Here is a 12732-nt window from a genome sequence, read left to right as displayed (position 1 = left end):
GAGGTGCTGAGAAGAGTTGTGGACAGGCAAGGAGGATGGTAGTGCTTGGAAGAGTTGTGGCAGGTGAGGAAGGGGGGGGTACGTGGAAGAGCCCGCTGGGACGGCGTGCCGGGGGAGGGGGGTGCGTGGAAGAGCCCGCTGGGACGGCGTGCCGGGGGAGGGGGGTGCGTGGAAGAGCCCGCTGGGACGGCGTGCTGGGGGAGGTGCATGGAGGAGCCCGCTCGGTCTACGTGCTGAGGGAGGTGCGTGGAAGAGCCCACTGGGAGTGTAAGAAACCGCAAGCGGGGCAGCAGTTGGCTCCTGGCGAGTGAGCAGCAGCCAATGGCTGGATGAGGAAGTGATGTGACCATAGAGAGGAGGCGGGGGGGAGGGGAGGAGGAGAGAGCGGCTCTGTGAGGAAGAAGTGGGGCTGGCGGCGGGCCCGTACCCCGCTCAGGTAAAAGGGGTAGTGCGCCCCCCTGTACCCCCCGGCCGCACTTCAGTCACGATCTGGCTGTGCTGGGGACCTTCCGCCTTGGGGTGGGTACGGTCCCGTCTTTCGCCGAGTTCGGAGCTGGCAGCTCCCGATAGGGAGGGACCTGGCACCCACGGGGGAGCCCCCCTTTTTGGGGAGCAGTTGTGCAGAGACCTGGCACCTGTGGGGGAGTACCCTTTGGGGGAGGGGTGCGGAGACCTGGCACCTGCGGGGGGGCCCCCTTTGGGGGTTGTGTGGAGACGTGGCACCTGTGGGGGAGCACCCCTTTCTAGGGAGCAGTTGTGCGGAGACCTGGCAACTGTGTGTGGGGGGGCACCCTTTGGGAGGGATGGGGGGACAATCCATCCATCTGGGGGAACGTGTGGGGCAGCCGCTTGTGAGTGCATCAACAGGGGTACAGGGTCTCCTGGCATCCTTCACAGGATGATGAAAACAGCACCAGCTTGATGCCCTGGTACTTTTATCCCGAGGGGCCTTGAGATGGCTGGGATAAGGACTGTGGATACTGCTGGCCTTGTTTCAGAGTCCCTTCGGTTATGAAAAACTGTTTTCATTTTCAGATTTGGGATGGCTGGCTTTCCTTGGGCTTCTCCAAAAAATGAACTTTGGGGCCTCATTAAAGCGAACCTACTCAAGCTTGTTTATAAATATTTTTTTTATAATTTTATTTTACATTGTTTGCTTTTTGGTGGGCCACTTTCTAGATGTTGGAGCAGGTCACGGGTTTGGGTGACCTGGGTTCTATTCCTGTGTCCGAAAAAGAAAAGGAGTACTTGTGGCACCTTAGAGACTAACAAATGTATTTGAGCATAAGCTTTCATGAGCATCCGATGAAGTGAGGTGTAACTCTCAAAAGCTTATGCTCAAATAAATTGGTTAGTCTCTAAGGTGCCACAAGTCCTCCTTTTCTTTTTGCGGATACAGACTAACACAGCTGCTACTCTGATTCCTATGTCTGCAACTCTTTGTTATTTTGACTTTGAGCAAGTTACTTTACCTCCCAAATACCTGGTAGAGGTTGTGTGTGTGAGAAGCATTTCTGGATCACAAGAAAAGATGTAGATGACTGGAATGTGTTTTTCCTGTGCTGAAAGACAGGCTAGAAGAAAATAAATCTGGAGTGTTTTCGTAAATGGGTCCTTCTTCCTATCTTTGGTAAATATATGCTAAGATTCTGCAGCCTCTCAGCTGTCTTTTGCTTACAGCTGATATTGTCATTTTAAAGAGGGAGAAAAATCAGGGTCTAGAATTTAACCCATGTTTTTATTACCAATTCCTGAGGAAAGAAGCCATGCGTAGTGTTTATTTAACTTGTAGATGGTCAGAGTTTGTGTTTATTTGTAGCTCATTAGTGTTTTGAGACCATATTATGTTGTTTTTCTTTTAAATTAGCCATATGCTAGTCAGTACTGCTAGAAATGGTGTAAGTTTTTGAAGATAAAGGTTTTAAATTTTTTTGAGCAACATTCCTCCTCCCCTATTGTTTTTTTTTTTGTTTTGTTTTTTAAAGAATCTTGAGGATTTTAGTTATGTATAGCATAGAAATATTGAGCTAGGAGAACGGATTGATGTTCATCTATGTTTTTGAGCTATGTAAAGAGTGGCAAGATCAACATTTGAGTAATAGGATTAGGTTTTATTAACCTTCTGTTGGCTGTTAGCTGAGTGATTGGTGCCACCTGACCTAGCCTATGGTAGCTTTGTGTAGAAACTCTCAATGGAGATTCATGAGCATGTCAGTGTTAAGTATATAGTATTCTTCCATCAGGGCTCTATTAAAAAAAATTTTTTTTAAGTGACCCTTTACTTAATGTAGTTCAGAGCACTTGTGGTTAACCATGTCATGTTGTGGTCATGCTGACACTATGGTTAGAACTGTACTAGCAATAACTGTTTGAGCATAGATATTGCTAGCATAGTATTGGCCATTGGATACTGATGAGTTGGGCTCTAGGCTATAGGATGAATCAAAGGTTAACTTTAGATAACAAACCTAGTGATAGCACCATATTTTTGCTCTGTTTATAATGGGAAAGTCACAAGGAATGGCAAGTGATAGTGCATGTGTTAGGATGCATTTTCTTGTATGGCTTTTCTATCTAATGAGAAATTTTTAAAAATATAGAAAAGTAAAGGAAATTTGGCTACTACTATACCATCAAACTGGCAGGATGTTTGACACCCTGTTTTAGGTCCACAAGTGCTAGTAAATACTTTTCCTCCCCATTACCTCTCTTCCCATTTTCTACAGACACCCATACAAGGTCTTAGTTTTAGGCTAAGAAGTGATGTTGGGGTAGGGAGAAAGTGTTATGTGAGAAGAGAGGAATAACCTTATTCATGGTTTGTGTGGCACTTACTCTAACACTCAGTAATTGTAGAATCACTTTCTTACTAGGAATTCATTTGGAACATACTCTTCTAGAAGACACACATTTGAAGCACTTAGCCTTTTATTTTTTGGTTTAAATTTTTTATTAAGGCAAAGTTACAATAAAATGTTAACATACTACATTTTATATTACTTATTCATGCTCAGGTTAATATTCAAAGAACCTGGCTGAACATTTTGGTTTGCTGACTGAGGAACCCTCCTACTGTGAGTGCCTTAAAAAGGGACCAAACTTTCTAAATATCTGTCCCCTTGTTGTTGCTTCTCGGGTGTACGTACCTTTGTCTCAGACAACAACAAAAACAATGATTACTTTTGTGTATGTGTGTGTGTCTGTGTAGTGACTTAGTGTTGTCTTTACTTTTAGGGTGAATTTAGAAAGGCATAGTCTTCAGCTGCCTTTATGCTATCATCTGGAGTGGAGTCCCAAGAGAGAAGCCACCCACATCCCCTTGATTCCTCCATGTCTGCTGTGGTACAGGAATTGTACACTGGACTGCCAGTCAGCATCTCTGCTGAGCTTACTGTTGGGTCTGATCCTAATGTTAGACTAGACACAAAACCTGAAGCATCAACACTTGTGCTAGGACGTAGTAGCAGTTTGTTGTCTGAGTCCCACAGGATTAATGGGGTGGAAAGTTGCTCACAGGAAACTGATAACCTGGATCATGGGGACAAGCTTACATCTGATGGGCTGGTGGGATCCCTTTCTGAAGAGCCTATGGGGGCTGGAAACCTTGCTGAGAATGAAGAGGCCAAAAGTGGAAGCTTGGGGAAGCAGGACACTTGTGCTAATGGGATCCAGAAAGAGGAGAGAGGATCTGCGAAAGAAACACAAGATGCTGAGGAAGAGCTTGTTGGATGTTGTGCTTTAACCTCTGAAGACAAGTGGTGGTTGAGACAGGTAAGAAATAAATTGATTACAGTGAATGTTTGAACATAGCAGAGAGGGATTTGTTCGGAACTTGATGTCAATGTGCTTTTTGTTCTCTTTCTTTAAGTCTTGCTATCATAGCATCTTGCTCTATGAGTAATTGTTTGGCTCTTCACTGTTTCAGTTTAAGTGAATATATGTCTGAATTGTCTACATGCCTGTTAAACATATTATCTTTATTTTCACTTTAAGAAATATTCCTAGAATGGTATTTGGCAGGTTTGTAGCAACGTGAAGAGCAAAACCTTTAAAGAAGGACAGGAGACGCAAGCGATTAAAAAAAAATTAATTGTGCGATTTAAATAACAATAGAATACCATTTATTTTAAATATTTTTGGATGTTTGCTACATTTTCAAATATATTAATTTCAATTACAACACAGAATAAATAAAAAGTGTACAGTGCTCACTTTATATTTATTTTTTATTACAAATATTTGCACTGTAAAAAAACAAAAAAAATTATTTTTCAATTCACCTCATACAAGTGCTGTAGTGCAATCTCTTTATCATGAAAGTTGAATTTACAAATGTAGAATTATGTACAAAAAAACCTAGCATTGAAAAATAAAACAATCTAAAATTTTAGAGCCTGCAAGTCCGCTCAGTCCTGCTTCTTGGTCAGCCAATCACTGACAAACAAGGTTGGTTACAATTTGCAGGAGGTAACACTGCCTGCTTCTTGTTTACAATGTCACCTGAAAGTGAGAACAGGTGTTCTCATGGCACTGTTGTAGGTGGCATTGCAAGATACTTATATGCCAGATGTACTAAAGATTCGAATGTCCCTTCGTGCTTAACCACCATTCCAGAGGACACACTTCCATGCTAATGATGGGTTCTGCTTGATAATGATCCAAAGCAGTGCGGACCGACACGTGTTCATTTTCATCATCTGAGTCAGATGCCACCAGCAGAAGGCTGATTTTCTATTTTGGTGGTTTGGGTTCTATAGTTTCTGCATCAGAGCGTTGCTCTTTTAAGACTTCTGAAAGCATGCTCCACACCTCGTCCCTCTCAGATTTTGGAAGGCACTTCAGATTCTTAAATCTTGGATCAAGTGCTGTAGCTATTTTTAGAAATCTCACATGGGTACCTTCTTTGCATTTTGTCAAATCTTCTGTGAAAGTGTTCTTAAAATGAACGTGTGCTGGGTCATCATCCGAGACTGCTATACCATGAAATATATGCAGAATGCAGGTAAAACAGAGCAGGAGACATACAATTCTCCCCCCAAGGAGTACAGTCACAAATTTAATTGATGCATTATTTTTTTAATGAGCATCAACAGCATGGAAGCATGTCCTCTAGAATGGTGGCCAAAGCATGGAAGGGTTATACAAATGTTTAGCATATCTGGCATGTAAATACCTTGTAATGCTGGCTACAAAAGTGCCATGCAAACGCCTGTTCTCACTTTCAGGTGACATAGTAAATAAGAAGCAGGCAACAGTATCTCCTGTCAATGTAAACAAACTTGTTTTTGTGATTGGCAGAATAAGAAGTAGGACTGAGTGGACTTGTAGGCTCTAAAGTTTTACACAGTTTTGTTTTTGAGTGCAGTTATGTAACCAAAAAAAATCTGCATTTGTAAGTTACACTTTCACAATAAAGAGATTGCACTTCAGTATTTGTATGAGGTGAATTGAAAAATACTATTTCTTTTTATTATTTTTACAGTGCATATATTTGTAATCAAAAATAATATAAAGTGAGCACTGTGCACTTCATATTCTGCGTTGTAATTGAAATCAATATTGAAAATGTACAAAAACATCCAAAACTATTTTATAAATTTCAGTTGGTATTCTATTGTTATAAGTGCGATTAACCGTGATTAATTTTTTTGAGTTAATTGTGTGAGTTAACTGTGATTAATTGGCAGTCCTAAAAAAACCCAAACCCTCACAAATGCCAAATGTCCGTCTTCCCAACTGTTGAGGAGGATATGTTGTAGTCTAAAATGTCATAATACAGGTAACAAAACTAGCCATTATGTGGTCATACTATTGGTACCAGGTTAAAATGACTGACAGTGCTAGATCTGATGCTGAAGCCATATATGACATCACTTATGTCTTAAGTACAGTCTCTGCAGTATCTTTCAACTCAACTCTTCAATAATTGGACAGTGGATCAGTGTCTCTATTTCCTTTTTTACTTCTCAGCTTATATGTTGTTTTTTTGTCCAGCAGACACTGACATTCCAATTATTATTCCAAGGCAAAAAAGTTTGTGAGTTTAGAGATAAAATTGAAATTAATACTTCGCTGGGGAAAACCCCCACAAACATTCAAGTTTTATTTAAAAAAAAAAAAAAAAACTTGAAAATTCCGTGTTACAGGTTTTACTATTTGGCACAAGGAATTCCAGACACTTGAAAGTATGCAAATACAGTAAATGAGAAAGATTGATTAAATTAAGGAACTGAAAATTGAGCTTATATGGGGAAGTGAACTTCAAACTTAAATTTCTGAGAAATAATTGTCTCTCCATAATGTGGTCATATGATGACATTTAGGTTTCTTTGATGTCTTTATAATACGTATTAAGATGGTTTAAATGTTACAGATGCTCATTAAACTTTACAATTGCATCTGCTGTTTTCTTTCTCTCTGAGCAGAATCTCTCCCCAAAATCCCCTATCATTTTAAAAGTTTATGTGAGAGAGAAAAGGAGTACTTGTGGCACCTTAGAGACTAACCAATTTATTTGAGCATGAGCTTTCGTGAGCTACAGCTCACGAAAGCTCATGCTCAAATAAATTGGTTAGCCTCTAAGGTGCCACAAGTACTCCTTTTCTTTTTGCGAATACAGACTAACACGGCTGTTCCTCTGAAACCTGTCATTTTGTGAGAGAGGAGATTTAAGTCAAAGCTTGTTATTTGGTAGTAACTTAATTTTATACAACCACACTTCATACTTAGTGTACTACTTTGCTTTTTTGCTGGGGGTAGTGAACAAAAAGCTATTTTTTCTAGTAGTAGAAGCAGTGGGTACACAAACTACAAAGCAGATAGTAGGAGTTGTACTAGAGAATTATTTAAATTTAGCATGTTTTCAATGGGAGACAGAAGTTAGTTTTGAATTTTTATTTTAAACAAGGATGGTTCTCTACAGTTCCAAAAAAAGCTGATTTCATAGTGAAATCTTCCTAATCATATGACTAATCCTACTTTCTCTTTTTCAAAGTTCTTATTTTCTTTTCCAGTAAAGCCACTGTAGACTGACTTTACATTTGTTTGCATCAGTGGTACATCTTCCAACTATTTCTATGGGTTTGGGTTTGATTAATTGAAAATTAGTGTGGAGGGCAAGACAAGATAACTATAAATTTGCTCTAGATGTTTATAAAACCTGAAACATCCATCGTGAGATGGAGTGGATTTTGGAGTTTTGTCACTGGAAAGAAAAAGTCTAAGTGTCTTACTTGATTTGGCTCATCTATGCTCTGAAAATATTGGACTGTACAGTTGTGAATTGACTGCTGCTTCTGTTTGAAAATTTATTCTCTGGACATGTGACATGGGCTTTAACATGTCAAGTAGCTGCTAAAGCTGGAGTGCACTCAAGCCAGAGCTTACCCCAAGGGACAAAATAGAAAAACTGCTTCTTCCATCAAGAGTCTTCACTCTGCATCCATCAGCTTCACCCATCACTGCCAATTAAATATAATAGACTTTGCTAATGTAGATAGATTTATAATTCATACACACAAAGCCAGTTCTCTCTCCATTTCTCAGCAAGGCATTAATAGCAAAATGCTGTAGTTAAGGCTCCTATTCATTTAAGACTTCATTATTTTACAAAATATACTAGAGAATGTTTAGTACATGAATGTCATTTTTTAGATAAATATATTAAAATATTTTTATTAAACATACATTTTTATCCATTTGCCAGTACTGGAGCATGTCTGCATTTAAAAATTTTGAGGGTGAGGGTTTATTGCAGGGAAGTTAATAAATATGATTGTCACACTGCTGTTGCCTTAAGAAGGAAACTGTGATTTAGCGGTTCAAAACTGGGGTACAATATTACAAGGCCTGGATTCTATTCATAGCTTTGCAATTTACAGTATTTACTGTAATACTTAAGATGAGTCACTTAGTCTTTTTCCTTTCCAGTATTATAAGGAATAGTATAAGCAGTATTGAGACAATGTTTGAAAGCACTTTGAGGTCTCCATAAGGAAAGTGTTGTAGAAATGCATAATAATTCATTAATAATTTTTTTGAGGAACACATAGTTGGCCTTTCTAGTGCCTTTACTAATGAATTTCTAGAGCCTTCACATTCTAGTGCCTTTACTAATGAATTCGCTTTAATGTGTATCTGGGTGCAAACTACTTAACTGTTAATGCAATAGTAAGTTTGCACAATGAAAGTAGTCAGAAAATGCAGGAGTTAAGGTTTGGCAGGAGAGTTAACTATCCACAGGTAGTACAGTGAGGAGGGTAATATTTTCTTGTGCGTTTTTCATCTGCACAAGGGATTCCACTGTGAGGGATTATAATAATGGTTTGGGGTTTGATGAACAATTACCATTCTGTTTCATATTGGGACGCTTTCTGTTGTATTTAAACCACTTACTGCTTTAATTGCTATTTTGGCAAGACTTTACTGGTGCTGAGTTTAAATCTTCTCTGGATGTGTCTCCTCCTGAGGATAGGAAAGACTAATGCAGTATCTTCAACAGTGAGTAAATTAAAAAAAAAAAAAAAAAAAAATTAAGAGGAAAGATGTGATGAGGCAGTGGGTGAGAAAGGAAGGAGAATTTCTCATGTTAGGTGCTTACAGTTTAATTACTTTCTTGTATTACCACCCTTGTAAGTGTGCTTATGGTGTACACATGACTTTCTCCATCATTTCCCCCCAAAAGCCTAGCATATTATGTGGTATGCTAATGCTTAGTGCATCCAGAGTTAGAACTGGTTGAGCAGGTGCAGTCCCTGGAGTCTAGGAATAGTCTCTGAAATCTATAATTACCAGTTAGTCTCAGGTGTTGCTGCTACTATGGTGACTTGTTCCTTTATTTCAGGAGACGCCTCAGATAAACCGAAGTGGGGGAGAATTTTCAAGAATCTGCTGTACTGAAATGGCAGTCCCTCTGAAGAGTAAAGGTGTGTATTTCAGTTATTCAGCTTTTTTCCTTCAGGATCCTCTTTCATTCACAGACGTGCGTGAATGATTGCAGGGATAGCTCCTCTGTTCTTTTTGGTAGTGGAAGTTATTGCTCTGTTTGTGTAGAACAATAGCAAAACTTAATCCTGTGCTCTCTCCTGGCCATGTGCTGATGTGATTGAAATGCTCTGATGAAGAGAGTCCGCATTTGGTACTACTTAGTCTGAAATACTTTTTGACTCCAGTGCAGATACTCTTGTTTGTAATTATTGTTTTGTATTGTCTTATTTCTCAAAACCAAACTATATGAAAATGTTAGCAGTAGAAATGTGCAAAAGAAACAATAACTGGCTGACTCAGTCACCATCTAACACTTTAGAATATGCCGTTTCCAAAGTGAGAGGGTTTCTGCCCTAATTCTTAGTCCTCCTGTTAATGATCTGCTCCTGCACACTTCTGTCCACACATGCTTTGATCACTTTGCCTGCATCTGATGGCTATTCTCTCTTTTTTTTTCTCCACAACAAGCAGGCATGTTGTGACTCTATTTAACTCCAGGATTCTGAAACAACCATATATTGATTTTAGTCCTGTGTTTATTGCAAATCAGGCCTGCTTGGCTGTGGCTAATATCCTGTTCTATCTTGAGTTCTCAATCACCACAGATTCTGTTGACTTCATACTAAAAGAGCTAGTATTTCAAATAGAAAATTTGGGTCTGTCTCTGCATGTAATTTGGTGGCACCAGATGTATCTGCTGTTCTGTGAATTACTGTCATTCAGACTGAGCATAAAACAAAACCAAGAGAAGACCAGCCTTAAGCAACACATCAAATTTATGCTTGCCTGGAGGCCAGTTTTCCGGTCTTGGTCTCTGAAAGTATGGAACAAGTCTTCAAATGTTTGAGCAAATACTGTTCAGATGTTTTTGAATAAAGAAACTGAAAATTCTTTTCCAAAACTTATGACCTCCTTTGAACAAAACTATTGTTGAAATGACCAGAAGTAAACACAAAATGAAATTTGATGTGGAAATAACTCTTGTTAAGTGTCTTTGAGTGTTCTGGTGGAAAGAGTTTTGATTTGAAAATAGTTTGAGAATTCCATGGTGCACAGTATATTTTACCAATTCATAAAATGCCAGCTAGAAAAACTGCTGCATTGTACATGTTTATGGCTAACCTACTAGCACAAGGAAGAGTGCAATGAAGAGATTAGGGAGGGCTGCTGTGCGTTTTGAATGGCACCAAGGCAAGGGCCCCAATCATGTAAGCCTCAGAAGGTGCTTGGGACAGGGAATTCTAGTGGTGTTAAACCAAATAGCTTCCAGATTATGGAATTTACTTGTTGCCATTTTTTAAAAGTCTGCTAACTCTTGGATTTTTCTACTCTTTCAAAAAAAGTAAATTCCATTGAAAAAACTTAAGAAAACCTCATGTTTGTAGCTCAACATTCAAATCAGGAAATACTTAGTTAAGGTTGCATGTGCAACCTTTAATTCTGTGTCTTGTGTATATACATTGTGATACAATCTGATTATGTACCATTTTTGAATTATGATATACAATTTTTTTCTTAAATACATGTAGCCTCTTGTAATATTTTGTACTACAATGTGCATGCTAGACAGTTCATGAAAGTCGCCTATATGAAAAGCATGGAATAAACCCTACATACATAGCATACCATATTTAAGAGTAAAGCCTAAAGCAATGTTTAAATTTTTTTGGAATGCATGAGCTACATATGTTTCTAGCTAAAATAGTTTTACAGATAACTGGCTCATCCATTTAATTTCACAAAAGAAATCTTTGTAGCTTATTGAAGAGACTGCATATAGTACATAATGATTAAAGCCTCAGTTGTACAAACTCTCATGCCTAACTTTATCCATGTGCATCGACGTTGGCAATGTTGGGGCCTAAACTACTAAAATACACACGTTACAGAGAAGAAAACTTTTCATGTAAAAATTCAGTCAGTAAAGAGAGGTTTCGGAGTAGCAGCCGTGTTAGTCTGTATTCACAAAAAGAAAAGGAGTACTTTTGGCACCTTAGAGACTAACAAATTTATTTGAGCATAAGCTTTCGTGAGCTACAGTGTTGCTGCACCATTGTAGCAATGAAAATGTGAGCATAAAAGAATGAAAAGTTTATTAAAATGAAAACCTAGCACGAGATGCTGCATCTGTTTCTAAAGTTACAAAAAAATTGTATTTTTGAGAAATGTGATCATGTAATTAAAGACTGTATTGTAATGCATCTGCAAAAGAAAGCAATGTTAAGGTTAAGTCCTGTTTCGACCATATGTCCTAACTTGTAAGGCACTTAACTGTACAACCTTAATGGTCTCAACATAGCAATTTGGATAGAAATTCAAAATTACATGGTACATTAAAATCATTGTTTCCTTCCTTTTCTGACCCTTCCTTTTGTGGTAAGGGTTGGAGGGGACAACCTTTTGGGGGTTTGAACTCCTCTTCATGCTTCATTCCAGGGGGCTGGACTTGATGACTTCTCGAGGTCTCCTCCAGCCCTACTTTTTTATGATTCCAGTAACTAGCTACCACTGGTGCCAATTACATTAAATCAGTGTTTCTGTTAAAGTGATCATTAGTGAAATAATGTTTACAGTTAAACTTTCTTTTGGTTTAACACCTGTTCAAAATTAATGGGGAATTTGAATGGCCACTGACAAATTTCTGTCCTCTGTGCAATAAGTTTTCTCTGTCTTCCACACACACAAACAAGGATTTAAAAATAGGAGAATGTGATGGTAAAGCCATATATGGCAAGGTGGACTCAGGAGTAGCCATCATATGTGTAACTATTCTTATTTTTTTTTTTTTAAATGACTAAATTTCAAGATAGTGGTGTCCCCTTCAGTACTTTGCTGAGCTGTTTCAGGTTGTTCTGCAAGGAGGACAGCATTGCATTGGCTTATGTTCAGTTCATTTAGAAGGTTATCCGCCACAAGGGCTAAAAATGTAATATCTTAAAAGGACAGAAGCAAAATTGAACATGTTCTACCCAAAAGGAGGCAAAAATCCTCTTGTCCTCCCTTCGTATTGAGAAAAAGGTTGGAAGCCTCTCCTGACTCTCGGTTGTTTTTCATTCAGATTAAGGGAATGAGCAGATCCTAGAGAAACTCATCAAATCTCTAATATCTTGACAGAGCAGGCCGAAGCAACATAGATTCATAAACTGGGAAAGCCAGAAAGAGACCATTGTGATCATGTAGTCTAACCTCCTGTACAACACAGGACTTCCCTGAATTAATTTTTGTTTGTATTAGAACATATCTTCTAGAAATCCATCTGTCTTCCTCCCCATCATCATTCCGTGAATGTCTGGAACTTAGCTTATCAAAGGAAAAGCACCCACACACCCCACCCCACTCCCCAAAAAAGTGTAGCTTGGAAAATTCCATGTCCCCTGCTTGCGAAGAGAGACAATTGTCAGACTGACACCAAGTCTCAGGAGAACAAGCCTTTTTGTCTTAATGTTTTGAATCTCTCTTGAAGTATAGTAGCAGGCCTGGAACACTCCTAAGAAGCCTCCTCCTAGTGGAAGAAAATGAGTGAGGAAGCCAAATATTTTCCATTGGAGCTGTATATTCTGCTGCCTGCAGCTATAGAGGATGCCATTGGGACTGAATGAGAATATGGTTAAGGCCAAAGTAGATGCAGTCTAAGGATCTAATGTACCTAGGAATAGATTCTTCCCTGAGAAGAAATTATGGCAACTTCCACATCTTTTGTTAGGGTATTAATGGCTTGGACAGTTTCCCTGTCTGAGCTAATTTCCT

At 38.9% G+C, this 12732-nt stretch overlaps 1 protein-coding gene across 5 annotated transcripts in view; it reads left to right on the top strand.

Moving 5' to 3' along the window:
* The window catches only part of PRR14L (proline rich 14 like), a 36786-nt gene that overhangs the window by 1679 nt on the left and 22375 nt on the right, over window positions 1-12732 (top strand). For 4 of the 5 annotated variants that reach the window (XM_048822165.2, XM_048822164.2, XM_075120238.1 and 1 more), the window contains 2 exons: window positions 3235-3771; window positions 8843-8924. In XM_048822165.2, coding sequence (XP_048678122.2) covers window positions 3271-3771; window positions 8843-8924 — 583 coding nt within the window. In that variant the 5' untranslated portion in view covers window positions 3235-3270. Of the gene's footprint in view, window positions 1-361; window positions 437-3234; window positions 3772-8842; window positions 8925-12732 lie in introns of those variants that run through there. The other variant, XM_048822167.2, reaches the window with a different exon arrangement.

This window comes from Caretta caretta, chromosome 15, assembly GCF_965140235.1.
Source record: "Caretta caretta isolate rCarCar2 chromosome 15, rCarCar1.hap1, whole genome shotgun sequence".
Classification (NCBI taxonomy): domain Eukaryota; kingdom Metazoa; phylum Chordata; order Testudines; family Cheloniidae; genus Caretta; species Caretta caretta.
This window is presented reverse-complemented; position numbering and strand designations above follow the sequence as displayed.